General features: G+C 43.3%; 3 protein-coding genes and 2 pseudogenes across 3 annotated transcripts; 4 read left to right on the top strand and 1 right to left on the bottom strand.

Moving 5' to 3' along the window:
- The first annotated feature begins 1,908 nt into the window (after positions 1 to 1,908).
- On the top strand, positions 1,909 to 3,342 carry LOC123131404 (G-type lectin S-receptor-like serine/threonine-protein kinase SD2-5; annotated as a pseudogene).
- A 214-nt stretch (positions 3,343 to 3,556) lies between these two features.
- Positions 3,557 to 6,147, bottom strand: LOC123131403 (putative disease resistance protein At1g50180; annotated as a pseudogene).
- Positions 6,148 to 15,453: 9,306 nt separating this feature from the next.
- On the top strand, positions 15,454 to 16,100 carry LOC123131405 (zinc finger A20 and AN1 domain-containing stress-associated protein 12-like). Its single transcript, XM_044551090.1, has one exon. The coding sequence runs from the start codon at positions 15,533 to 15,535 to the stop codon at positions 16,037 to 16,039; it is 507 nt and encodes a 168-aa protein (XP_044407025.1). The 5' UTR covers positions 15,454 to 15,532; the 3' UTR covers positions 16,040 to 16,100.
- A 4,239-nt stretch (positions 16,101 to 20,339) lies between these two features.
- Positions 20,340 to 21,090, top strand: LOC123131406 (zinc finger A20 and AN1 domain-containing stress-associated protein 12-like). The gene has a single exon (XM_044551091.1). It carries the CDS (start codon positions 20,419 to 20,421, stop codon positions 20,908 to 20,910), a length of 492 nt encoding a protein of 163 aa, XP_044407026.1. The 5' UTR covers positions 20,340 to 20,418; the 3' UTR covers positions 20,911 to 21,090.
- A 2,087-nt stretch (positions 21,091 to 23,177) lies between these two features.
- LOC123129821 (uncharacterized) lies at positions 23,178 to 25,953 on the top strand. The gene is made up of 5 exons (XM_044549829.1): positions 23,178 to 23,242; positions 24,448 to 24,570; positions 24,862 to 25,166; positions 25,246 to 25,318; positions 25,418 to 25,953. Exons 2-5 carry the CDS (start codon positions 24,456 to 24,458, stop codon positions 25,951 to 25,953), a joined length of 1,029 nt encoding a protein of 342 aa, XP_044405764.1. The 5' UTR covers positions 23,178 to 23,242; positions 24,448 to 24,455.
- The last annotated feature ends 1,675 nt before the right edge of the window (positions 25,954 to 27,628 follow it).

Raw genomic sequence — 27,628 nt, forward strand, 5'->3', positions numbered from 1 at the left:
TGCTATTGACTACGAGGACACATTTAGTCCAGTTGTAAAGGCCACCATTATTCGTCTTGTGTTGTCATTGCTGTTTCCAGGGGATGGAGTCTTCGACGGCTAGATGTACAGAACGCGTTCCTTCATGGTGTTCTGGAAGAGGAGGTCTATATGAAACAACCTCCTGGGTTTGAGAACAAAAACTTGCCTCATCATGTCTGCAAACTTGATAAAGCCATTTATGGTCTGAAGCAAGCTCCTAGAGCGTGGTACTCACAACTCAGTCATAAGCTGCAATCACTTGGTTTTGTTCCTTCCAAGTCTGACACATCACTGTTTATTTATAATAAGTCAAATACATCAATATTTGTGCTTATTTATGTGGATGATATTATTGTTACTAGTTCATCTGATGATGCAATAGCAGGACTGTTGAAAGATCTGAGTTCTGAGTTTGCTCTTAAGGATCTAGGAGACTTACATTTCTTCCTAGGCATTGAGGTGAAAAGGCATGGAGATACACTTCATTTGTCTCAAGAAAAATATGCAGTTGATCTGGTCAGAAGAGCTGACTTGCAAGGATGTAAACCATCACCAACTCCATTGTCCAGCTCAGAAAAACTATCCCTTACAGAAGGGGACCTCTTGAATCAAGAGGACAGCACCAACTACAGAAGCTTGGTAGGTGCTCTTCAGTACTTGACTCTCACAAGGCCAGATATATCCTTTGCTGTTAACAAAGTATGTCAGTTTCTTCATGCTCCTACAACTGTGCATTGGACAGCTGCTAAGCGTATAGTTAGATATGTGAAGCATACTTTGGGCATTGGTCTTACTTTCAGTAAGTCTTCATCTACTCTTGTCAGTGCTTTCTCAGATTCTGACTGGGCAGGATGCTTGGATGATGGACGTTCCACTGGTGGATTTGCTATATTTTTTGGACCCAACTTGATATCTTGGTGTGCAAAGAAGCAAGCCACAGTTTCCAGGTCAAGTACAGAAGCAGAGTACAAGGCGTTGGCAAATGCAACAGCAGAAATAATCTGGATGCAGTCCATGCTGAGAGAACTAGGTATAAAACGCATTCAGCCTCCTTGTTTGTGGTGTGATAACCTTGGTGCTACTTATTTATCTGCCAATCCAGTCTTCCATGCACGGACAAAACACATTGAGATAGATTTCCACTTCGTCAGAGAACGAGTTGCTAACAAGCAGTTGGAAATTCGGTTTATACACTCCAGAGATCAAGTCGCAGATGGTTTCACCAAGGCACTACCTACGAGAAGCTTTGATGAGTTCAAGCATAATCTCAACTTGACCAAGTTGTGATTAAGGGAGTCTGTTAAACTCATATATGCGCACATTATTGTAACAGGGACGTGTAGACATAATACATGTATCTTGAGATAGAGTTAGTTTGAATAGGTTGTTAGTATCTAGTCTATCTTCTCCCAACCGCATCATCTATCTCTATCTCTTCTTTCCTTGTACTCCAAGTTTGTATGCCTTATCAGGGAGTCGGCCCCTGCTATATAACACAGAACCGTCGCTACCAGGAGAGGTACGATGTTACAGCAATTCTCACATAAATCTCTAAGTGCAAAGTAACAAGAGGTTGCAGATACAGCTCCCAAGTTGACTTTGACTCTAGATCGTAGGTATACGCTGCTTTCTTTGACTCCAGAGGAAGATGTGTGGTTTAAATTCTTTCAGTGCTGGCCAGGGATCCAAGATAACAAGTGTTTTTGGCTACCCTTCTCCATTCGTATGCATCACAAGTTATGGTGATTGAGTCTATTTTGGCCGCTTGGTTGAGAAGCCAGCCAGCTTCATCCAAGCTCTTATCCATAACAATATATATATATATATATATATATATATATATATATATATATCATCTTAACCAATGAAAATCAAATTGTAACACAAATGGCAGCAGTGAGCATCTCTCCAGCTCTCCACTTCCTGCCTCTCCTCCTACTGTTTCTCCTTGTCACCAATGAGGGCGCCACATTAAACATCACCAACCAATGCTCCTACACCGTGTGGCCGGCATGCTGTGCCAGTGGGCGGCAGCATGTAGCTTGATCTGGGCAAGTGGTGGACACTGGACGTGCCTGTTGGCATGGCTGGTGGTCGTGTGTGGGCACAAACAGGCTGCATATTTGATGCCAAAAGGAATGGCTCATGCCAAACGGGCGACTGCGGCGGTGTGCTTGCCTGTGCGAGGAACGGTCAGCCACCCAACACAGTGGCTGAGTTTGCACTCGGCCAGTACAACAATACGGATGTCTTCAACATCTCCCTCGTCCTCGGCTTCAACGTGCCCATGGAATTGCTGCCGATGCCAGACCAGGGAGGGCCAAACTGCAGCAAGGGGATGCACTACAACTACCCCATGGATTATTCCTCGAGCACTTTGACTTGCCCAACAGGCACTAACTGCCAGGTCGTTTTCTGTCCCTCAACACCTTTAGGGAAGGTAGAGGAACTAATTTTCTCTGTAATTTTTTTTTGAAATTTTTTGCTCATGGCATTGTTCTGCGTCACGCCCTGGTTGATATGTAAATGTTTTGTATCTATACGAAGAAAACAACGGTGGCGCAGGGAGATGGCTGAGGAAGAGCTCGGGGAGCTACAAGGAACACCAATGAGGTTCACATTTCAACAATTAAATGTAGCAACTGAGCAATTCAGACACAAGCTTGGGGAAGGAGGATTTGGGCCTGTTTTCAAGGGACAATTTGGTGAGGAGATAATTGCAGTTAAGTGTCTGGATCAAACTGGTCAGGGAAATACAGATTTTCTGGCAGAAATTCAAACAATTGGTACCATCCATCATATCAATCTTGTGAGACCGATTGGTTTCTGTGCAGAGAAATCATACAAACTCTTGGTGTATGAATATATGCCAAAAGGATCCTTGGACAGGTGGATTTATTCTCGAGGCGACAATAGTGCTCCTCGACTAGATTGGACGATGCGACACAAAGTCATCATTCACGTAGCTAAGGCCCTCTCTTATCTCCATGAGGAGTGCATGGACATAATTGCTCATTTGGATGCCAAACCACAAAATATCCTATTAGATGACGATTTCAATGCTAAACTTTCTGATTTTGGACTGTGCAAGCTTATAAATAGGGATAAGAGCCAAGTGATTACTAGAATGAGAGGCACACAAAGATATTTGGCTCAGAAAAGGCTGACGTATACGACTTTGGCATTGTGATCATGGAAATCATCAGTGGAAGAAAGAACCTTGACACTTCCCTGTTTGAAGAGAGCATACATCTTATTACCCTATTGCAAGAGAAGATGAAGTGTGATAATACCAATCCAAGAAGTATACAGAACCTTTAATACAATACTTAACATTCACACACACATTTATTTGAGTCAAATAGACAGAAAGACATGAAGGGACCGCATGATATGCATGCGTCAACCATAGGATGTGACATATTTGTTCCTCTGACAAGAGAGCGTAACCGGACCATAATGCCTTGGTAACTAGGAAATAATAATAATATTAATACTTGATCAGCTTTGTTGTTTGAAGATTATGCCACTTCGTATGACCTGCAAAAATCAGCGTGTTGTCAGCCATGGTGGTATAGTAGTAGTAAAATTGAGTCTAATAGAATTAATGTGAAAAGAACATGAGGGAGGAGGGGCCAGGGTTACCTCACATCCTTCCTGCCTCAACCCTTCCAGTGTGATGTCATTCGAACAATCTACGTGCATACTACGCAGTGATACGAACCTGAGGGATGGAAGGTTTAGTAATCCATTGGGAATTCCATCCTCTAGCCAACACCGTGAAAATGACAGGCAAAATAGCTCTGGCATTGTTCGAACCTCCATCCTCAACTTCTGCATGGAACAACTCTTAAGGATTAACTCTTTCAGACTGGGGAAGCCTTGCGCACCAAAGGACATTGTTTCGGGTCTATAACCAAACAACCCCAACACCACAAGACAAGGAAGCATCCCCAAGATCGGCATCGGGTCTTTATTTTTTTCATCTTGAGAAGGCTGTATATGAAGCTTCCGCAGGGTTTGTAGAATTTGCTCATTCCTTGGCAGAGAAATTTCAGGAATATCAACATACCTAAGAGTAGGTATATCCCAGAGGGAGTTTGATACTTCTCGTTGACAATACCGATGGGACTTTGTTACAACTATTGTTTGCAAATTCAGGAGTTTCCGGATTGAAGATGTGATTTTCACATTTGTACATCCTCTCAACATGAGATGTCGTAGGTGAATACACCCACCAATTAACTTGGAGAAATCCTGCAGGCTCGAGTTCTCAACATGAAGAACTCTTAGGAATCTTAGCTCGGGGAAAGATACCAATGAAAGTCCAAAGCCAAGCAAAGCTCGAAGATTAGGTGATGCCTGTAAAATCTGGCCACTCAAGTTTTGAAAAGAAGAACGGTAGGATATCAGGGTATGAGATGGCAATGCACCAACTTGTCCTGCATTTTATTACCGTCCATATATATGTCAGAAAGAAGCCATGCATATACAAAGGAACCAATATATTGGAGAAATATGAAAACTGCATATAAATTTTAGAGAGGAAGGGCAGCTAGACTGACCTGTGCTAGTTTTGTCGATGGCAGCAACGAAACCGTCTTGCATTGCTTCTTCTATGCACCAGTCATGTAGGATATCATGAATCTTTATTTTCTCAATCCATCCATGTATACTGCTTATTTCGACAACCTGCACCAAGCTTCTTTGAGCCAACTCAGTTACATACTTACGTGTTGTTTCTTCTACTGTATGATTTCGTGTATGTGGAATGAAGCTCTCTGCTATCCATAAATTCATAAGATCCAACACCGATATTATGAAATCCTCAGGAAAAGCGGCGAGATAGAGAAAACAAGATCTTAAATAATGATTTGTTAAGTCCTTGTAACTGCGAGCGATAATGCTACACATCATTTGTGTGTCTTTGATTGATGGCCAACTCAATAGTACACCAGACCATGGTTGTATGCTGAGATTCTTTGACAGATAACCCCCTAGAACAGCAAGTGCAAGTGGTAATCCATCACATTTCCTTGTGAGCTTTATCCCTAGTTTTTCAAACTTATGCAGATCTTGTATGCTCGACCTTTTGTATGACGGTAAAGCTTTGCTACTAAATAGTATCCAACTTTTCTCTTCATCTAAACACCTCAAAGCATGAACATGGGTTGGCATTTCAACATGATTCGCAACATCTTCTTTTCTTGTAGTTAACAGCACTCTACTACGGTTATCTGCATCCGGACATGCCTTAATTTTTCTATTTATTTGCTCCCATGTGTCTGTTTCCCACACATCATCGAGAACTAGCAAGTATCTTTTCTGGATGAGGATATCATGGATCTTCTTTGCCACCTCATGCTCATTCATTTCATCAATGTTTCTGGATTGACCCCCTGTCACTAGGTAGTTGCTTCAAAATTTCCTTTAGTAAATCAATGACCTTGAACTTTTGAGATACAGTCACCCAAACAAGTGACTCAAAGTGTTGTTTCACACCAGATGAAGTGTATACTTTTCTAGCAAGTGTTGTTTTTCTGCCCCACCCATGGCAAAGATGGAGACCACACTAAGCATAGTTTCTCCCTGAATTAATTTATCTAGTATTTCTTTGTACTCCTCCTCGAAACCAACCATTATAACATCATCCTTACAGTACTGGTGCACAACGCCATAATCTTCGACAGAATCATCCAGAACATGACTATCCAGATCAATTTTCAAGCGTTCTATGCTCTGAAATATCTCACTAAGCTTCCTTCTTACATGCTAAATTTCAACACCAATTTTGTGAAGGGTATTCAAGTCACTCGGTAAGCGAGCATACCTTGAAATTGCACCCATGAAGCCATTTTTTATCATGTTTCTCTTCTTCATGTAATCTGCAGCTTCGATAACATTCTCAGCCTCATATGCAGCATCCCTGATCTGGCTCACCAAGATACCAACTCTTGCATTTCCAGATCTTCGTTTGCTCTCGGCGTCTTTGAGGTAGCCCTCCAACCGCATCAACTCATCTTTCAAGAAGGTCACTTCAAGGCTGACCCCACATAAGAATTTGGTCTCCCGAACAGCAATATTGCCCACATTCGCAAGAACGGTGCTGACAGCGGATGCGGACATTGATCCTTGCCTACAGTTAGTGCCCTACATTGGCGATAGAGCTGGTGAGAGAGAGAGAGAGCACTAGTAGAAAAATGGTCAAACGTGAAGCACATTAGTGCCGGTTTGATTTTGGCCCGGTACTAATGGTACCATTAGTGCCGGTTCGAACGGATTTGCATTAATGCCGGTTCACGTTGAACCTTTAGTACCGATTCGTGCCACGAACCGGTACTAAAGGGGTGGTGGCAGGCTGGCGTCAGGCCGGGGCCCCACGAGCCTCTTTAGTCCCGGTTTGTGGCACAAACCGGTACTAAAGGGCCAACCTTTAGTACCGGTTCATGCGACGAACCGGCACTAAAGGGGTCTAAGCTATAGTCCCGGTTGCAGACACAAACCGGGACTATAGGGCAATTTTCAAACTTGAAAAAATCATAACTAAATCATCGTAATTCAGAAAAATACATATAATATATCAAAATTTGCAGAACAAAAAGATTGATCCGCTGAAACAACCAGTTTTCCGTTTCGACAATTTTTTAAAATCATAAAATTCCAAAGGGAAAATAGAGTTTTTGGGCGTTTTAGACGTTTTTTAGACGTTTTTAGCGTTTAGTGCTAGGGTTTAGATTTCAGAGTTTAGGGTTAGGTTTTATGGTTTAAACCCTTAGTTTTTACTATTTAGCATAGAGTTTCCGACGTTTTAAGTCCCGGATTTAGTGTTTAGGACAATTTTTGAAATGACAAAATTGTAAAAGGAAAAAAAGATATGCTCTAATTTATGTTTTTTTGAATTTTGGTTAAATCTTGTCAAACCGGTCAAACAACTGATTCAAGAAATATAGAGTGTTACTAAATAATTACGCAATATTATTAGTGTTACTAAATAAGTATCTCAGTTTTTTTGAATTTTGGCCAAATCTGGTCAAACTATGGTCAAACTATTTATTCAAGAAATATTAGTGTTAATACATAATTACTGTTTTTAGAATAATAGTTTCAAACTCAAACGGTGAAACGTGTGACTTCATGCTCAAGCTAAACTACTGAGGGTTAATAGGATTGACAGCTTACATTTGTTAGGAAAACAACAAGTGCAGACTTGGAATGTAGGGGGAATAGAACTCCGAAGTTAAGCGTGCTCAGATTGGGGGAGTGAGAGGATGGGTGACCGGCCGGGAAGTCAGACGATTTGGAATGAGTGATCCACACTTGAGCAGTTAAGAGACGTGATTAGAGACTAAATCATCAAATAATTCAGAAAAAATAAAAATCGAAAAAAAATCAATTTTTTTTCCAAAATTCAAAAACAAAAAACCTTTAGTACCGGTTGGTAACACCAACCGGTAGTAAAGGTCCCCCATACCAGGGCACGAGCTCACGCCACGTGGTGGCACTTTAGCGCCGGTTCGTGCCGAACCGGTACTAGGGGGGGGGGCCTTTAGTGCCCACCCCCTAGTGCCGGTTATAGAACCGACACTAAAGGCCCTTACGAACCGGCGCTAAAGCTCCGTTTTCTACTAGTGGAGAGAGAGAGAGAGGGAGAGAGAGAGTACCGAGGGTATAGGAGTGTGCTGCGCTCTCTACTTCAGTGCACCACTCCGCTCATCTGGTCCATCGAGCGGCGGAGAAGGCTGTGGTGTACAGGCGGTCGCCGGCGATGTGTGTGGTTTAGGGGCACAACCATAAGGTGTTATGAGTCAAGGCTTCCAATGAGGCCTTGGAGCTTGGCTATGCCAGCGCATATAGTATGTGCAAAGTCTAAACTGCACGTCCTTTCAGCAGTTTGTCAGCCGCGGATAGCGGCCCGTAAATTAACTAAGGATCAAGTGTAGTGGATAATATAATGCTTGAAACAGCCCAGTAGTTGACTTACACTTATTCTATTTTACAGTTGAGACGTGCAGCACAAACTTTCGTTGATCGAGCTGTTGTCTTCGCCTGAAAAGTTGTGAGACCAACCTTACCTACCCATCTTGATAAACTAAACATGACCTCTGAATGGGTCGCGGTGATTGATGGAAGGAAGCTATGATTGATGCTTTTAATTATGGTTCAAACAAGGAGTTGACTGAATCTTATTCTTACTATTCCTCTGTTCACTTTTATAAGACGCTTTAGACATTTAGGACAGCAGCTAAAACAGTGCAATTTAAGCTGTCTAAAACAACTTACAAAAGTAAACAGAGGGAGTATTACGAATTAGAGGCTTCTTTCAAGACCCCGCATTGATCCTAGTTATATAACTAGCCATATATTGGATGTTAACTAGCCATGTATTTTAATTTTGCATCAAGTATTATTATTGGTGGCTCCTGCATTCAGTTGCATAATGTTCTGCAGACAAATATGCTATGGAGGGTAAATACCCCATTATCTATAGTTTTTTTTTGTTCATTCTTATTATCCATCATCTGTGCCTCCTCCGCGGCAAAATAATATGTAGAGGAAGGAACTACCTGAGGGTTAATTTTCTTATTCAAAAACTTGTACCCCCAGAACAGAGCTTTGAGTTGGATTAGCCTTGTAGCAGTACCTACAAATCCTTCTTTTTACAGAACAGATAAAAGGAACACAGTTCTGTTCCTCTGCTCAGCCTCCCCTTGCACTGCAAATCACTTTCAAGTCAAAGCAGCTATCGTGAAACAGAGGAAGTGGATGGCTTTTCTTTTTTACGGTTTTGCTATTTAACAAGAATCTTTTGTGATCTTGTCAACAAGAAAGTTCTTGTTTCAAATCTCTGCATTATGCATTGCATTGACGCTTTGTTTCTTTGAACAGAGCTGTAAATTCTTCTGTTGTTTCTAGTTTCTACTATACAGAACAAGCTTGCAGGACCACATGTCCACACAAGTTTGTGTGATTCAAGTTGTCATGTCGGTAAATCAACAGATGAAAAAGCACAAACCGTACAAGATCGTATCGATTCCGCTCTACTTGACTGTGTTATATGGATGATAAAATCTTGTGTTTGGGCTCTAGGATTATGCTGCATAGGTTAAGAGGGAATCTTATCAGAGTTCAGAGAGCGAAAAACCATACCTCTCTCCCCGTGCTGCCGTGCGTCCCAATGGGACTTGACATTGGCGGCACACCACAGGTCGCACCTTTCCGGCTTCCCGCCGGCGCCTATCCTCGTCCGCCCCGCGGCGCCAGCATGCTCGCCGGCCACCATCGGTCTCCTCTGTACGTTCTTGATTCTGGAGCTGGTCCCCCGCCCACTCCGTCGGGCAAGAGGTTGAGGAGGAACGCGAATTGGGGGATCAGGGGGAAATACGACGGCGGTGGAGGAGGAGGAGGTGGAGGGGATCCCCGGCCGGTGGTTCTCCGGGTCGGCGAAGAGGAGGAGGAGACCGCCGGCAGCAGTGTTTTTTCTTTCTCCAATATAGAGAGGCTCGTTGTTTTGCGCTCAGCCTCGTGCGCGGCCCACTATTTACAGAGACAACACGGGCCATGTTCCAACGAACGAAACTTTTGCTGCCTGGTTTTTGTTGGGAGGAAAAGAGTTTCAAAATGACCCCAGATGTGTACATTTAATTCATCTTAGTCCATTCCATTCCATAGAAAAAAACAAATTATAGCTGTGAAATACTCCAAAACGGCAAGGTATGAAAAACTCAGGTAAAATATTTTTTTAACACGGTACAGACGCAAGCACTCATATATACGTGCATACACTCACCCCCTATGAACGCACACACGCACACCCTACCCCTTTGAGCACATTCGAGAGACTGAGCCAGCATATCATCTTGAGATTTACAAAGTCACCGTAGGTACCTCGTCATCCGACGGGAACGTCTCCTCCACTGAAAGCGCATCGCCGAAAATCCTGAAATAAATCCAGGAATAATGCGAGCACCAGGACTTGAATCCTAGTGCGTTATGGATACCACTGCCCTTCTAACCATCCAACCACATGTTGGTTCGCAAACTCGGGTAAAACATATCGAGCACATTTTGTCTAAGAGGTGTCTCTTTTACGCACCTTGTATTCAAACTTGTAGTGGAAAACGGTATGAATACCTAATGCCGCATTCAAAAGATAAATTGGGATTTATGAGGTATGCGCAAAACCCGCAAAAAAGGGAAAACACAGTAGGTAAAGAAAAAAAAAATGGAAAATGAGAACTCGGGGTGGTTTAAATATGGAAAGGTCTAAAACATAGTAGAAGTGTCTTCTTCATGTGGAAATACTCAGTAGTAGAAGTGTCTTCTTCATGTGGTTTGTGTATAATGTCCGTTGCACTCCCAACCATGCATAGAACCAAACCAACCGTGTCCTGATGCTCAAAGGTGTTAATTTATGCGGACCACCTTATCTTCTACTCCTACTCTTTAATTGCAAATAGAACAACATATGAATGGTTAGAAAAAAAAGAGAAAAGTATATTTTTCGTCCCTCAACTTTTTGTGAAGTCTAGATTTGATCCCTCAACTTTAAAACCGGACAACTTGCATCCCCAACTACCGAAACCGGACAAGGTTCGTCCCTGGACTCGGTTTTGACCGGTTTTGGTGTTGACTCACCCCGGTTTTGACCGGTTCTCACTCATATTCCTGTAATTTTTTTATATCTGTGAATTTTTTTAAATTCACATACAATTTTCAACTCCGCGTAGTTTTATCAAGGTCGTGTTATTTTTCAAAAACTAAACATACTTTTTTCAAATCAGCAAACTATTCTGAAATTCTCGTACTTTTATTCAAATCCATGATTTTTTAACATTTACGTACTTTTTCCAAATCCCTGTATTTTTCCCAAGTTTGTGTAATTTTATCAAATCCTAGTTTTTTCAAAGCCATGAACTGTTTTTGGAATTCGCATACTTATTTCAAATCCACATGCTTTTCAAAGTCCGCATTTTTTTTTCAAATCCGCGTTCCTTTTAAAATCCATGAACTTTGTTTGAAATTCACATACTTGTTTCAACTTGAAACAATTTTTGAAATCCACATATTTTTGCGTAAAAGAAGTCCATATCCGTGTACTTTTTCAAGTTCACATAAAATTTTCAAATTCATGAACTCTTCCAAAAAAATGTACTCAAATATGAAAAGGTACATCAATTTAAAAAATTTAAATTAACTTAAAAAAATAAATGAACTTTAAAAAACTATGCATATTTGAAAAATTACATGAACTTGGAAAAGGTACACAAATTAAAAAAAGTACAGAAATTTTAAAAAGGTTCGCATATTTGAAAAAAGTAACCGAATTTGAAAACATTACGCGGACTTGAAAAAGGTAGGCAAATTTGAGTTGGAACGGTCAAAACCGGGGTGGGATAGCACCAAAACTGGTCAAAACCGTGACCAGGGATGAATCTTGTCCGGTTTCAGAAGTTAAGGGTGCAAGTTGTCCGGTTTTGAAGTTGAGGGACCAAATCTAGACTCCACCGATAATTAAGGGACGAAAAGTATACTTTTCTCTAGAAAAAATAATAGACCAACAACGCAAGGGATTGTATATACGTATGTGTATGGTTACACTTAGACGTGTATACACTCTTGTTACACTTACGCACGCATGCACTCTCTTGTGATTACCCTAAGTACGATGTGAATCCATATATACGTATGTGTATGGTTACACTTAGACGTGTATACACTTGTTACACTTACGCACGCATGCACTCTCTTGTGATTACCCTAAGTACGATGTGAATCGTGACAGATGGACCCAACGGGAGGGTGATATTGAGTTGTTGATTGTTTTTGAGATGGCTAAGAGCAAGTACAATAGTGGGCTATAAGTCCGCTTACATGGCACCTTTGCCTATGTGGAGGAGAGAGACAAGGAAAAAATGATGGAGTGGGCTAACATGCAAGAGCAAGCCTCTACGCGTGCTCCTAGATAAAAACATTTAATTAGAGAAAAGAGATAGAAAGAAAGTTAAAAAAAGTTCTAACCTTATACTCCCTCCGTCTAGGTGTATAAGTCACCTTAAGAAAACCAAATAATCCCAAAACACTTAGGCGTGGTGCATTAACTCTCACCCCGTTTCTTGTTTCTTGACATATCAACCAATAAGAGATGTGGGCCGTGCATGTTTTCAATGACTCGAGACTACCAAACACGACATACAGTGGTTAGTTCAGTGCATGCAATGCTATTAATTAGCAAATAAACATTAACTTCTCTCATTTTCCCATCTTTCTTGGTCACGGTGCACAACGTAAGATGACTTATTCACATTGCCGTCCTGCAGCAACATCTTGGTGAAGTACGGGAGTCCCCAAAACAGTCATGTGTCATCTGCAAAAAGAAAATCATTAGCCTCATGAGATCCACTTTATTATAATTTGGTGGTATGAGTGCTTGGGTATATTCTTTTTTACATTCATTTTATGGCACATGCAACGTGCTGATAAGTCTGAATACAAATCACCTAATTCTAAAATAATTAATAAAACTGAAGGTCTAAAGCATCATAGTTAATAATAATGATGAAGATATGAAGGGGGCACAAGACAATTTATTCCAATCTAGCAGCCACCACCCCATTTTTCTCAAAACTAGTTGTGTGTGTGTGTGTGTGGGGGGGGGGGGGGGGGGGGGGGGGGGGCATTGCCCCCTGACTTCTACGGGCACGTTTGGTTCATTAGCTAGCCTTGCTTAACTAGGGTAGATTTCCTTAGCCGGTCTGAGCAAGAGCTCGTAAGAGCAAACCTGGTTGTTTGGTTGCAACATGCCATACGCTGGATAACATGACATAAAACAACTTCAATGGTGTGGGCGCGTCGTGGACGGTGACTCACTCATGAAGGGGAGTTATGTTACGAGTGCACAGGGAAGTGGAATTGATTTTTTCTTTTTGCACCTGTTGGTTGCCCGCACGGGCGAGCCAAATTGGCTCTACTTTAGGAGCAAGGTTTTGACAGCGGTTATTAGGTTAATTGCCACCAAAAGCTAGATTTTTCTGTCCATACCAAACGCCTAACCTTGTCCAGCAAGGCTCGTTTAGTTTTTGCCTTAGATACAAACGTACCCTAAGTCGCTCTGCCATTGCCAGCAACATAAGTATGACCACAGTCACAATAAAATTTTACTTTACAAATGGAAGACTATTAGTTTCCCCCTAAGTACTAGTATTACTAGTAGCTAGGTACAGTAAGAGCAGGCTGCAACTACTCTATACCTACTAATAAAAGAAATAGGTATTCTTAGTCCGTCCTGCTATTTTATAGAAAGCCCCCTGATTTTTCTGACATTAAACCCGTAATAAATATCAAAATCAAATGTTTTTTAAAATACTCATATCTTCTAAACTGTAACTCCAAATTTAACATGTCATATATCAATTTTGATTAGAAAAATATGTAGAATCTGGATATAATTTTATTTTACCTGTTAACACTTTGTAAAAAATACTATCCAGGGTGCAATCTTAATCAATAATACATTATTCGTCTTTCTTTCATACCGGTAGTGATTCGGATCGGGGATAAACTCCTCAGCAAAATCAAGATTGGACACAAAATTGAAGATAAATTTGCAAGAGAAAACCAATAAATAAGGACATGGATCACAAGCAATAAAAATCTTGTATCCTCTTCATGTATTTAAGAAATATGCATGTGCAAAAAAGTGTTCAAGAATAACCCTAAGTTGGTGATGCTTAAACTGAAAACTGCCCTTGATGCACATAATGTAGTGTGCTAATGTTTCATCGACTGTTTTTGTCGTTTTCCTTTACCGGCCCATAACAATACCCCATTTCATACATGCCATGAATAAATGCATGATCACTTGCCCATTTCTTTGTACGGATTAAATCTATAAGCAAGCCGTGTTGAAATAGAATACATGTGGAATCTTGAACTGCACTTTTGTAGGCTAAGAGCATCATTGTTTGGGTCGTAACTACAAATTCTCAAAACGTAGACAATTTTTTGTAAATTAAGAGTGTGGTATTTTTTTCTCCCGTTGCAACGCACGGGCCTTTTTGCTAGTAATAGCTTATGTCACTATTTATGAAAAAAATTTGTTCTTGTATTGTTGACGATTTTTAAGCAACATGTAAAGAAAACATATTAGCATATACAAATAATGTTCCATAAATGATTTGTTCGACTTGCCTAGCTGGTTGCCAATTTAATTCTACCAAATAGTCACGTCATTTTATAAAACTTTGTCGGTACTTATAAGATTCAGTTACCTTAATGTTTTGTTGTGCTTGTCATTTTAATTCTACCTAGTTACCGTATTGTCTAATAAAGCTTGTCAGTATTTATAAGAATCGAGTTGACACAATATTTTGCTATGCTTGTCATTTTAATTCCATCTAGTTGTCGTGTTTTCTCATAAAGCCTGTCCATTATTGTACAATCTAGTTGTCATGGTGTTTTGTTGTACTTATCTTAATTCTATCCAGTTGCCATGTTGGTTAATAAAACTGGGTGATTGTTTTAAAAACTAGTTATCGTTGTGTTTTTTTTTGTGCTTATATGTTCAATTATACTCAGTTGTCTCCTAAAGCTTGTCAGTCGTTGTACAAACTAGCTGTCGCATTATTTTGCTGCGCTTGCCATTTAAGTCCTACCTGGCCAGTTATTTCATAAAAAATGTCAGTGGTTGTAAAAACCAGTTGCCAGGGTATTTTGTCGTCACTTGTCTAGTTGGTTGCCGGTTTAATTTTACCAAATTGCCATGTTATTTTTCCATAAAACCATACTGTATGTCCCTTTATACTACATAAATAGCATCTTTATCTTGCTCACATGTGTTACTAATACAGGTTGTACATAAAATTTTTCCAGAGATTATATGAATTCAGAGATAAAGAAAAAGAGTAGCGTTGCTGCCTCAAAACTTGTGGTGTATGGACACTGTAGTTGATTTACGCACGCTACAATATGTAACTGTTTTTTTTTTTTGTGTGTGTATGTGTGAACCAACCCGGGGTTGAGTGGTTAGAGGTCGGTGGTATCCTCAGCCTACCAGGATTCAAATCCTGGTGATCACATTTATCCTGTATTTATTTTAGAATTTCTGACGCTTAATTTCTTGGAGGATCTCATAGAAGTAGGATGTGTATATGTGCGTTCATATGATTGAGTGTATGCGCGTATATATGAGGCTTGCATCCATATTATGTTAAAAAATATATGTAGATTTTACAAAGATGTATAGAATCTTTATATCTCATGGCAATGAACGGACACGTTCAAAACTGAACACCGTAGTATGGTGTGGACCGACCAGGGTTGGAAATCGGTCTCCGTGTCCGAATTCGCCTGTGAAACGCTGTTGTGGTCACCCGGCGTAGCGGGACCTCTTAAAAGCCCACGGGATGACGACCTCGGGGCCTCGTCAAGAGAGAAGCCACGCACGAGGACGAAGAGCAACCGAACGACAAGCGATCGATCGCGTCCTTTTCGATCAGAAGATCAGAGCTGATAGATGGCGCACGGGCAGGAGTCGTCGCCGACGCAGGCCGCCGGCGCCGGCACCGCAGTGCTGTGCGCGAACGGCTGCGGGTTCTACGGGAGCGCGGCGACCAAGAACATGTGCTCCAAGTGCTACCGCGACCACCTCAAGGCCACCGACACCGACACGGCTGCCCCCGGCCCCACCGTCGAGGGGAAGACGAAGGTCAAGGAGGCCGCCGACGTGGCCAACCTCGCCTTAAACCTCAAGACGTCGCTGAGCCTGCAGGATCACTCTGCAGCTGCCGCCGCCGAGGTGCCGACCGCCGAAGCGCCGGCGAAGAAGCTGACCAGGTGCATGGCGTGCAAGAAGAAGGTGGGGCTGCTGGGGTTCGCTTGCAGGTGCGGTGGCACCTTCTGCTCGCTGCACCGCTACGTGGACGGGCATGCGTGCGGCTTCGACTACAAGAAGGCCGGCCGTGAGAAGATCGCGCAGCAGAACCCTCTCGTCGTGGCACCCAAGATCCAGAACAAGATTTGAAGGCACAAGGAGTTCAAGAACTTGTAAAGCGTTTTTTTTCTGGGGACATGTACATAGTTACTACCTCTCCTCTTAGATCTTTCACGTATGCTCTATCTTTTTAAGTTGAAGAGAGCCGATGTTGATTTTTCTTGTTAATTATTAGTAGTCATCTATTCATACAGATTGGTGTAAATACATACCATCGTGTTATTCGATCGTTCTTGTCCGATGGCACAATGGTCAACCCGGCGAGTTTGGAGGCAACTCGACGACTAGGGTTTGTATCTAGTCCTAAGCTTGATGATGATGTTGACCATGTAAACTTGGATCCGCTGTGTGAACTCTTTTTTGTGCACCAAGTTGGCTCGCTGTCACCGACAGGCCTTCCAATGCTTAACAGAGATATATATATCTTCTAGAATCTCTTAGAACCCAGGACTTGTAGCTGAAATAATCTGCTACTAGAAGGTGGAGGTGCGGCGGCACGCCGCACCCGTCATGAAGCCCATGTTTGTGGCTGCGTTGTTTTTCTTATAGAAGAAAAGAGGGCACCGGGTAAGTATGCTACCGGTCGGTATGTGCAAGCCAATTTAACATAGATAAATACCGAAAGTTACCAACAATCAGTTCACCCATGGTTACAAACACATAGCCACTCCGGAGGTAGCAGCCGCCGTCGCTCCTAGCCTTCGTCTCTGCTACTCCCTCCCCCGCCGTCGTTGTTGGAGGCCGCCGGGCAAGCCTGGCGGAGGATGGTGACGGCAAGGACGTGTGCTGCCTCACCTTGGTGCCTACAACCCATTCCTCGGATCCAAGGTCCCGGAACCGCCGTCTCCTCTCCCGTCGGCGTGTGATGACCTTGCGATGGTTTCTTGCACTCATCACCGCCATGGGAAGGCCACTGATGGATCCGACGTGGATGCTACATCAAGGCGGGCAGCGGGGCCACCGCCGATCTACCTTGCTCAAGATCTGGTCATTTTGTCCTCTTGGTCGACGGGTCTAGTCAGGGTTATTGTCACACCCTGCATTTTGTAACATGTCATTTGCATTAATAAAGCATGAAAATTTGGACCAACATTTTTTTTGCATTATTTGGCTTTTTATTTGGAGTTTTGATTTTCAAGTGCTCTTTAAAGTCAACTACTCCACTTTATATACTTCATCTCCCTGCCCCAAACTTCTGCCCAATGATCATGCCATGTGTATAGTGCAATATAGTATTTTCTTACAAAAATAATTTGGCCAAATAGTATTTTCAAAAATTAGTTTTCCAAAAACCCATGAATTGAGGTTTGCACTACAAGTACTTGATTTGGGGTATGAAAAATATTTCAAAGAGTATAATTGAAACCTATTGGATATAGGACCTCCATAAACAACAAAAATATAATTTTAAAATTAATTTTCCTATTTTATTTAAAGGCTTTTTCTTTAGGCCAGAAATGGTCTTTAATAGGTTAGCATTATTTAAATGATTCAAAAATATTTGAGAAAAAACAGGGAAACTCAGTGGACATATATTTTCCATATATAAGAGTTTCAGCACATGGTCATGTTCAAAATATTGGAAAAAACCCTCCAAAACCATTTCTGTCCATTTCAAGTATTTGAAATATTTCTACAAGAAATATTTTCCAATAAATCCAGGACAATTCTAGCAGGTCACATATGCATAATATGATGACCATGCAAAGTTTCAGCTCAATCCAAACTAGTTTGGTTCACCAAAGTGCCCCAAAACCATCTCTGTCCAGATTCAAGTTTGAACAACTCTACATTGCTAACTTATTCCAAATGCCCCCAAACTTTGTGGTCATGCTCAAAAGACCAAATGATGACACTACACCAAGTGGTGCATCAAGGGGAATGGTTTTGCATGACTATATCTTGGTAAATGCATTTCTGTTGATTTCTAGGGTTTACAAAAGTTTCATTGGCAACTTTGCCCAAATGAGCTCAAAATTGGTGGAAGGCCCTAATTATATGTTCCATTTCATCCTGTGGAGTCTCATGGCAAGTGTAATTCATTTTCTTGCCCAAACCAACAACAAACACCTTCTGCCACATTTCCAAAAACACCATTCTGACCCCTTCCACTAATCTCCATGGGCTCAAAGTTTTACCACAGTCCCTCCTAGTCCCCCTCTAGCACCTTCATGCTTTTATGCCCGAGGAAGCAATGATGAAGGGGGGAGAACCCCATTTTTCTTCTCTGGACAGTGGATTCCTCCCTCTCTCTCAGCCTCCTTCTCTCCCCTCAGCTTTCCGGAGCATCCAAGGCTCTCCCCAGCTTTTGCCCACGCCCCCTGCAGCTGCCAGACGCAAGTGGACGCGGGAAAAACGCGGATTGCCGGCCCAAAGTTGCGCTCTGGAGCGCCTGGCAGGGCACCCGACCGTTGACGCCGTGCCCCCGACCACCTCGAGCCTCCCCCGCGCGCAAGTCGATGCCCCTCGACATTCGCTCCACGCCAGCCACTTGCTCCAGCGCCCTCCCCTCTCTACTGCAGCTCGCGCCAGAGCGCCGCCCACTCGGCCAATGCTCGTGCCTCTCGTGTAGCCCGCCCACAGCTCGTCCCGCTCCTCCTCTCCCTCCCTGGCACCCTAAACCACTCCAACGAACACCCCCGAGCCCTTCATTTCCTCTCTAACGGCCACCCGAGTCGATCCTGCGGACACCCGTAGGTCGCGCCTACGATGGACCTCGGCCAGCCTATATAAGGCGACCCCGAGCCTCTCTCTCACTCCCTGTCGCTCCCCCACACTCCTAATCAACCTCCCGCACCACCCATTTGTCTTTAGAGCCGCCCGAGCTCGAGATCGAGCTCGAGCGCCGCCGCCTCGGCTCGTCGGCGTTCGCACAGTACAGGCCTCCTCCGCCCCCGCTCTCTCTCGATCTGGAACCGCACGTCATCACTGACCCTTCCCCCTCTCTTACCCGCTCTTTTGCAGCCGAGAACGGCCGGAACCACCGACGCCCGAAGCACCACTGCCGCGTGACCTCGTCGCCGGCGAACCAGGCTGCTCCGACGACCACCTCCACCATCACCTGAACGGCGACATACCCCTGAGTCCAACGGTGCCACCCGCTCGACCTGTCGTGCCCTATAGCGTCGCCGGTGAGCTCGCCGACCTCTCTGCCGCGAGGTTAGAGATGACAGGTGGAGCCCACCTGTCATCCTCACCTCTCCCTCGCCCCCCTCTCTCTCTCTCTCTCTCTCTCTCTCTCTCTAGCTAACGCCCGGGCCCCGCCCGTCAGGTTTGAAAATCTGGCGCGCGCTGGCTCGCCTGGGCCTTTTCCCCTCTGGGCCTGCTGCACTGCAACTGTTCTGGCCCAGCGGGCACAGTGCCCTTTCTCTTTTTCTTTTTTGTCCCTTTTCCAAAAATTCCACAGGATTAAATATTAATCCAAATGCAATAATTCTAGTTCCTAAAATCTTGTAAAAATCCCACCTATTTGATGGTGTAGCTTTCATACATGCCCAACCAACTCTTCTGTACTATTCAAATTTAAATTCAAATTTGAGCAATTAAATCCCTGTTTGAAAAGTCATTACTTTGTCCCTGTAGCTCCAAATCCAAAACTAAGAATTTTCCCCTTCTTAGTTTTCCTCCTAGTATTTAACAAAAATAGGTTGACATTTTTGTGAGCACTTTGACTTTTCTGTTTATATTATTGCCTTATTTCTCTGTTGTTTCTATTGCGACGAATAGATCCCGTGTTTGACGAAGTAGTTGGAGATGAAGAAGGAGAAGGACTTGAAGACTTTGAAGACCAAGCGAACCAAGGCAAGCAGCCCTTTGACCATGTCTATGAAACCTTTTTATGCATGTCATATAGCACTTTTATTGCTTGCATCAGAGACATGATGATGAGGTGACCACATGCCAACCCGGGGTTGACTGGTTAGAGGTCGGTGGTATCCTCAGCCTACCAGGATTCAAATCCTGGTGATCACATTTATCCTGTATTTATTTTAGAATTTCTGACGCTTAATTTCTTGGAGGATCTCATAGAAGTAGGATGTGTATATGTGCGTTCATATGATTGAGTGTATGCGCGTATATATGAGGCTTGCATCCGTATTATGTTAAAAAATATATGTAGATTTTACAAAGATGTATAGAATCTTTATATCTCATGGCAATGAACGGACACGTTCAAAACTGAACACCGTAGTATGGTGTGGACCGACCAGGGTTGGAAATCGGTCTCCGTGTCCGAATTCGCCTGTGAAACGCTGTTGTGGTCACCCGGCGTAGCGGGACCTCTTAAAAGCCCACGGGATGACGACCTCGGGGCCTCGTCAAGAGAGAAGCCACGCACGAGGACGAAGAGCAACCGAACGACAAGCGATCGATCGCGTCCTTTTCGATCAGAAGATCAGAGCTGATAGATGGCGCACGGGCAGGAGTCGTCGCCGACGCAGGCCGCCGGCGCCGGCACCGCAGTGCTGTGCGCGAACGGCTGCGGGTTCTACGGGAACGCGGCGACCGAGAACATGTGCTCCAAGTGCTACCGCGACCACCTCAAGGCCACCGACATGGTTGCCCCCGCCGTCGAGGGGAAGACGATGGTCAAGGCCGACGACGCGGCCAACCTCGCCTTCAACCTCAAGACGTCGCTGAGCCTGCAGGATCACTCTGCAGCTGCCGCCGCCGAGGTGCCGACCGCCGAAGCGCCGGCGAAGAAGCCGACCAGGTGCATGGCGTGCAAGAAGAAGGTGGGGCTGCTGGGGTTCGCCTGCAGGTGCGGTGGCACCTTCTGCTCGCTGCACCGCTACGTGGACGGGCATGCGTGCGACTTCGACTACAAGAAGGCCGGCCGTGAGAAGATCGTGCAGCAGAACCCTCTCGTCGTGGCACCCAAGATCCAGAACAAGATTTGAAGGCACAAGGAGTTCAAAAACTTGTAAAGCGTTTTTTTTTTCTGGGGACATGTACATAGTTACTACCTCTCCTCGTTAGATCTTTCACGTATGCTCTATCTTTTTAAGTTGAAGAGAGCCGATGTTGATTTTTCTTGTTAATTATTTGTAGTCATCTATTCATACAGATTGGTGTAAATACGTACCATCGTGTTATTCAATCGTTCTTGTCCGATGGTACAATGGTGAACCCGGCGAGTTTGGAGGCAACTCGGCGACTAGGGTTTGTATCTAGTCCTAAGCTTGATGATGATGTTTACCATATAGAACTTGGATCCGCTGTGCAGACCTCTCCTCCCTTTATGTAGGGCTAGCGAGATGGTGTGAACTCTCAGAAAGGGTTCATCAAGGTTACACCTGACTCTTTTTTGAGCACCAAGTTGGCTCGCCGTCACCGACAGGCCTTCCAATGCTTAAGAGAGATATCTGCAGGATATCTTCTGGGATCTCTTAAAACCCAGGACTTATAGTTGAAATAATCTGCTACTAGAAGGTGGAGGTGCGGCGGCACGCCGCACCTGTCATGAAGCCCATGTCTGTGGCTGCGTTGTTTTTTTATAGTAGAAGAAAAGAGGGCATTGCGTAAGTAAGCTAGCAGTCCGTATGTGCAAGCCAATTTAACTTAGATAAATGGGAATGTATAAGCTAGCAGTCCGTATGTGCAGGCCTTGTTCGGTTACGCCCAGCCCAGCGAGGTTTCGGGTTCAATCCACGCGGGTCCGCAGGGATTACCCCCACCGGGGAATAAACCCGGCCCATCCAGTTTTTCTCGTTCGGTTAAGCCCCGCGTTGTATTTCCTCGGCCCAAACCTCTCCAAACCCACACGGAAAACATCATCCACTAGCACCCCGTGGAAGGAATCCCCGAGCGAGGCGCTCGTCTCATCTCTCCCGAGCGACAGAAGCGGCGGCAAGGAGGCGGCGGGGACGAGCGGACGACGGCGGCGCAACCTACCCGGAGGAGGAGGGTGCCCTCCTGCTTCGACGACCTGCCACGAAGCCCGCCGGAACCCTAGCCTCTGATTGTCCCATCTCCCCCGCCGCCCCCTTGCCGCGGGCCCGCGGCCAGAACCCTAGCTCCGGAGAAGTGGTTGCTGCAGGCGAGGAGATCTCTGGTTAGTTCTCTCTCTCCCTCCTCCCCCCTCCCTCCCACCGCCTCTCTCTCTAGCAGCACTGATTTGCCCCCTCCATGAAAACGTAGACAAATATTGATCTGTCTTCCCGAATGTGGTCGTCAAGGTCAAGACTTTTCTTGGGGTTTCCTAGGAACTAGCATCAATTGTTATTTCATGATTTGTCTTCCCAAATGTGGTCGTCAAGATCTGTCTTCCCCTTGTTAGTAATTTGTACTGGAGTCAGCAGTACAATTTTGTGTTAGTAAATGGAGTCAGCAGTACGATTTGGTGTTAGTAATTTGGATTTGTTTTATTTTTCTCGACATAATTATTGTAGTAGTAGTATAATTGTTAGTCTATCTCTTGGTATAAAGAAGGACTATCTAATCTGGAGGAACAACAATGCATGTTGTTTTTGTTGCTGGCTGCTGATAGTACAGTATGATGTTCGTCCCAAAATGTAGTATGTGAACCTAATCTCTGTTAGCAGCAGAGCACATACTTCCAAAGATTTTTTATGTCCGAACAAAAGATACTTCGGGTATGATCATTGGTAGATTATATAATTGTTCTCTTCATGGTGTATGATTATCATCTGTTCTTCATTGGTACACATTGCAGCTGTCCTTTTTTTCTAGTGTTGTCCTTTTTGTTAGATGATGTTCCAATGCCAGATATTTTGATGATGCCAGATATAAGCTAGCTTCGCCGCCTCACAGCTGCAGCAAGACCCTGAATTGGGCAGCATCGTGAAGGACAAGGTAGATTAATCCTCTTGTTTTAATCTTCTCCTTATTCATGTACTGTTGGTTATTATTGCTTGGTCGATAGATCTGTGTTACAAACTGTTTTTTGGTAAGCTGAGAGCTATGTTAATATCTTACATACTAGACATTGTAGTTGTTGAAGAATTTTAGCTCTTACTACAGTTGTTTTTTTTGGTAAACTGTTTGTTTGTACAACTTGCACTCTTACTGTTTTGGTGTAGTAGTAATAACTAGCCACATTTTTCTTCTTTAGACTTGGAATGGATCCTGAAATGAGGGATCATGTTAGGAAAAGGGAGGAGGAGGATGACGAAATGATGTTATTTGTTTTCCCTGCACTACATTTGATAGAGACCGATGGAGTTGCTCTTAGGGAGCGGAGGATTCCGCGTCATACATCATCGCTAACAGGCGAGATGTTTGTTAAGGAGTTACTCGAAGGGCACGTCAAAAACTGTCGGGTAGCATTTAGGATGGAGCCGCGTATCTTCAAATCTTTGGCTAATTATCTTCGAAGGGAGAAGTTGGTGAAAGATACCAGAATTAAAGTCGAAGAGAAACTAGCATCATTTCTGTGGATGTTATCCCATAATTCTTCATTTGAAGACCTTCAAGTTCGGTTTGGTCACAGCAGGGATACTTTCCATTGGCAAATGAAGAATTTCTTTGACATCATCCCTATTCTCTCCAAGCATTTTTTGAAGCCTCCAAATCCCAGTCAAGTGCATCCGAAGATTCAGTCGGACACGAGATTCTTTCCTTATTTTCAGGTTTTTGCTTCGCCAACTTTGATCCACATCGATAACTTACTCTTCATGTTATAGGTGCTAAGTTATAGTATTTCATTGCAGAACTGCATTGGGGCAATTGATGGGACACATGTTCCCATAACAATTTCAGGAGAAAAAGCCGCACCATTCAGAAATAGGAAAGGGACCCTAAGCCATAATGTTATGGTCGTGTGCGACTTGGACCTGAACTTCACCTTCATTTCTTGTGGCTGGGAGGGATCTGCTACCGATGCTAAAGTTCTCCGGTCAGCACTTAATAGTGGGTTTCATGTACCTCCGGGCAAGTTTTATCTGGTTGATGGTGGTTATGCCAACACACCTTACTTCTTGGCACCGTATCGTGGTGTTCGGTACCATCTGAAGGAGTTTGCACGTGGTCGCCATCGACCCCAAAATCACAGCGAGCTATTCAATCTCCGGCATGCCGTGTTACGAAATCACGTCGAACGGGGATTAGGAATCTTGAAGAAGCGGTTCCCAATCCTAAAAGTGGGCACGCATCATCGAATAGAGAACCAAGTCAAGCTACCAGCAGCGGCGGCAATCTTACATAACATCATCCGATCTAAAAAAGGAGATGAGCGTTGGTTAGATAACCAACCAAACAATATACCTGTCATGAATTTTGTTGATCTTCCTGACGGTGATATTCCTCAAAATCATCAAATCAACCATGAAGGCGACAACCTTAGAGATGCCATTGCTCATCAAATGTGGGCTGATTATCGACATGCATAACTTGTCATTTGTAGTGTAGTAGTAATAAGTATAGTGTAGACGTTTATGTTTTTTTTTTCTGTTGTTCATGTCATGAATATTGTTCAGAAGTCACTATGATGACTGCTCGAGGGTCACCAAGGTTGAGCCTCCTCAAAAAAGCTGTCGAAAGGGATAGAGCATCACCTCCTACAAGCAGTGTGACAAAGAGGATGAGAGGGTCTCCCAAAGGTAATAAACTAGCCGTGACTTTATTTCTCTTGTCGGGACTTTGGGGTGTTTGTTTCAGAAGTCCTAGGACTTTTTCTAGTCCCAGGGACTAATCAAAAAAGACTCTCCAATAGAGTCTTTTTCTAGTCCCTGTAGAAAAAGCCCCTCCCGTTTGGTTTCTAGGGACTTTTTAGGGACTTTTTCTAGTCTCTGGGACTAAAAAGTCCCTGAAACAAACACCCCCTTTATTTGCTTAAAACCAAAATAGTTAAGATAGAAAAAGGTACATTAACATACAATGTGGAAATGCAGAAGATAGAGCACAGTGGAATGCAAGCCTTGAGAAAGATCTTGTGGACTTGCTTCGTGAGCATGATACACCTGAACATAAGGGTCAAAATGGATGGAGCTCAGAAGCATGGAATACGATAGTGAAGAAATTCCACCAAAAGAATCCTTATGCTAGGTACGAGAAGAAGAAAATCCAAGAAAAGGAAAAAGAGTTGAAAAGAGAATACAAGATGATCAAAGAGATAAGGAAGCAAAGCGGCGTTTCATGGGACGACCGGCAGTGCAGGATTCTAGCGGATCCACCACTTTGGAAAAACATCATCATAGTAAGAATGTCATTGTTATTCCCTAAAAGTTTCATTACTTGTTGCATGCTCTAATATCATTTTCTTGTCAACTATGTAGTCACACCCTAAAGCTGGAAAGTTCAAGACAAAAGCCTTCCCTCTTTTTGAAGCTTTGGGAGAATTGCATGATGGTTAGTTATCAACTTCATTCATATACTCATGTCATTGTTTTATGTTTGTTTACTCTTCTAGTTTGAAATCTTATATTTGATTGTCACTTTAACTTGTAGGCCAAACTGCAAAAGGGACATATAACTTCACCTCTATCGAGTCATCACATTGCTCAACCCAATTAGATCTCGAGAATCTTGGAGGAGCTAGCAAGAATCAAGGAGAAACATCAGTTGATGGTGAGAATCTTGGAGGAGAAAGGGTGCAGATTGATGAAGATGTTGAGGAGGTTTACGTGCAAGAAAACATTGATGTGGAGCCCGAGCAAACTCAACCAAATTTGGCTACTGCACCCTCAAGAAATGGAGAAGAGAAAGAACCAAAGAGAAGGAGGGGGGCGAATGGTGATGTGGCTGCAATGATGGAGAAGTACTTGGACATAAGGACGAAGCAGGTGGAGGATGAGAGGAATAAGCCAAAGGTCGTGGATGAGTACTCTATCAAAAACTGCATTGATCTGCTGAAAACAATGGAGATCACACTTGAAGAAGAAGTCAAGGCTTTCCGAGTCTTCAAGATCCCCGAGAACCGAGAGATTTTCGTGAGTGCCAGACCGGAGACTGCTCTTATGTGGCTGAGAGCTGAAATGGAATAACTGAGGTACTCCTCTTTTCAATTAGTGCATGTTACTAAACTCCTTGCTAGCCATTTAGTCCATGTTGTTGTTGTTGCTGCTGCTGCTATAAAGACATTATTTTCTGCTGAAATGGATAGTTGTGTTAAATATATTTATGAAGTTATTTTGCAAACTATTAGACTGACTGGTTATAGGAATACTTTGCTTGAATAATACAACCTTTTTTCAAATGATTGCTTGATGTATCGACACAGGTTGACAAGTGCTTGTGTTGTAGCTAGGCTAGGCTGATTTTCTTGTGGTTGTAGTCCGGATCAGTGTCAAAGCTTGCATCAACGTAACCTCTTACGGTGAGCTCTTTGTCACCTCCATATACGAGAAACATATCCTTAGTCCTTTTCAGGTATTTCAGGATGTTCTTGACCGCTGTCCAGTGATCCACTCCTGGATTACTTTGGTACCTCCCTGCTAAACTTATAGCAAGGCACACATCAGGTCTGGTACACAGCATTGCATACATGATAGAGCCTATGGCTGAAGCATAGGGAACATCTTTCATTTTCTCTCTATCTTCTGCAGTGGTCGGGCATTGAGTCTAACTCAACTTCACACCTTGTAACACAGGCAAGAACCCTTTCTTTGCTTGATCCATCTTGAACTTCTTCAAAATCTTGTCAAGGTATGTGCTTTGTGAAAGTCCAATTAAGCGTCTTGATCTATCTCTATAGATCTTAATGCCCAATATGTAAGCAGCTTCACCGAGGTCTTTCATTGAAAAACTCTTATTCAAGTATCCCTTTATGCTATCCAGAAATTCTACATCATTTCCAATCAGCAATATGTCATCCACATATAATATTAGAAATGCTACAGAGCTCCCACTCACTTTCTTGTAAATACAGGCTTCTCCAAAAGTCTGTATAAAGCCAAATGCTTTGATCACACTATCAAAGCGTTTATTCCAACTCCGAGATGCTTGCACCAGTCGATAAATGGATCGCTGGAGTTTGCACACTTTGTTAGCTCCCTTTGGATCGACAAAACCTTCCGGTTGCATCATATACAACTCTTCTTCGAGAAATCCATTCAGGAATGCAGTTTTGACATCCATCTGCCAAATTTCATAATCATAAAATGCGGCAATTGCTAACATGATTCTGACAGACTTAAGCATCGCTACGGGTGAGAATGTCTCATCATAGTCAACCCCTTGAACTTGTCGAAAACCTTTTGCAACAAGTCGAGCTTTATAGACAGTAACATTACCGTCAGCGTCAGTCTTTTTCTTGAAGATCCATTTATTCTCAATTGCTTGCCGATCATCAGGCAAGTCAACCAAAGTCCATACTTTGTTCTCATACATGGATCCCATCTCAGATTTCATGGCCTCAAGCCACTTTGCGGAATCTGGGCTCACCATCGCTTCTTCATAGTTCGTAGGTTCATCATGATCTAGTAGCATGACTTCCAGAACTGGATTACCGTACCACTCTGGCACGGATCTTGCTCTGGTTGATCTACGAGGTTCAGTAGTATCTTGTTCTGAAGTTTCATGATCATTATCATCAACTTCCTCACTTATTGGTGTAGGTGTCGCAGAAACAGTTTTCTGTGATGTACTACTTTCTAATAAGGGAGCGGGTATAGTTACCTCATCAAGTTCTACTTTCCTCCCACTCACTTCTTTCGAGAG

Source organism: Triticum aestivum, chromosome 6A, assembly GCF_018294505.1.
Source record: "Triticum aestivum cultivar Chinese Spring chromosome 6A, IWGSC CS RefSeq v2.1, whole genome shotgun sequence".
NCBI classification, from domain to species: Eukaryota; Viridiplantae; Streptophyta; class Magnoliopsida; order Poales; family Poaceae; genus Triticum; species Triticum aestivum.

Excerpts from the sequence above, each read along its gene's own strand:
- LOC123131405 (XM_044551090.1), top strand. The coding sequence starts at position 15,533 with ATGGCGCACGGGCAGGAGTCGTCGCCGACGCAGGCCGCCGGCGCCGGC.
- LOC123131406 (XM_044551091.1), top strand. The coding sequence starts at position 20,419 with ATGGCGCACGGGCAGGAGTCGTCGCCGACGCAGGCCGCCGGCGCCGGC.
- LOC123129821 (XM_044549829.1), top strand. The coding sequence starts at position 24,456 with ATGATGACTGCTCGAGGGTCACCAAGGTTGAGCCTCCTCAAAAAAGCT. Across the intron at positions 25,167-25,245 it reads TTTGGAAAAACATCATCATA|TCACACCCTAAAGCTGGAAA; the intron begins GTAAGAATGTCA and ends TCAACTATGTAG. Across the intron at positions 25,319-25,417 it reads TTTGGGAGAATTGCATGATG|GCCAAACTGCAAAAGGGACA; the intron begins GTTAGTTATCAA and ends TTTAACTTGTAG.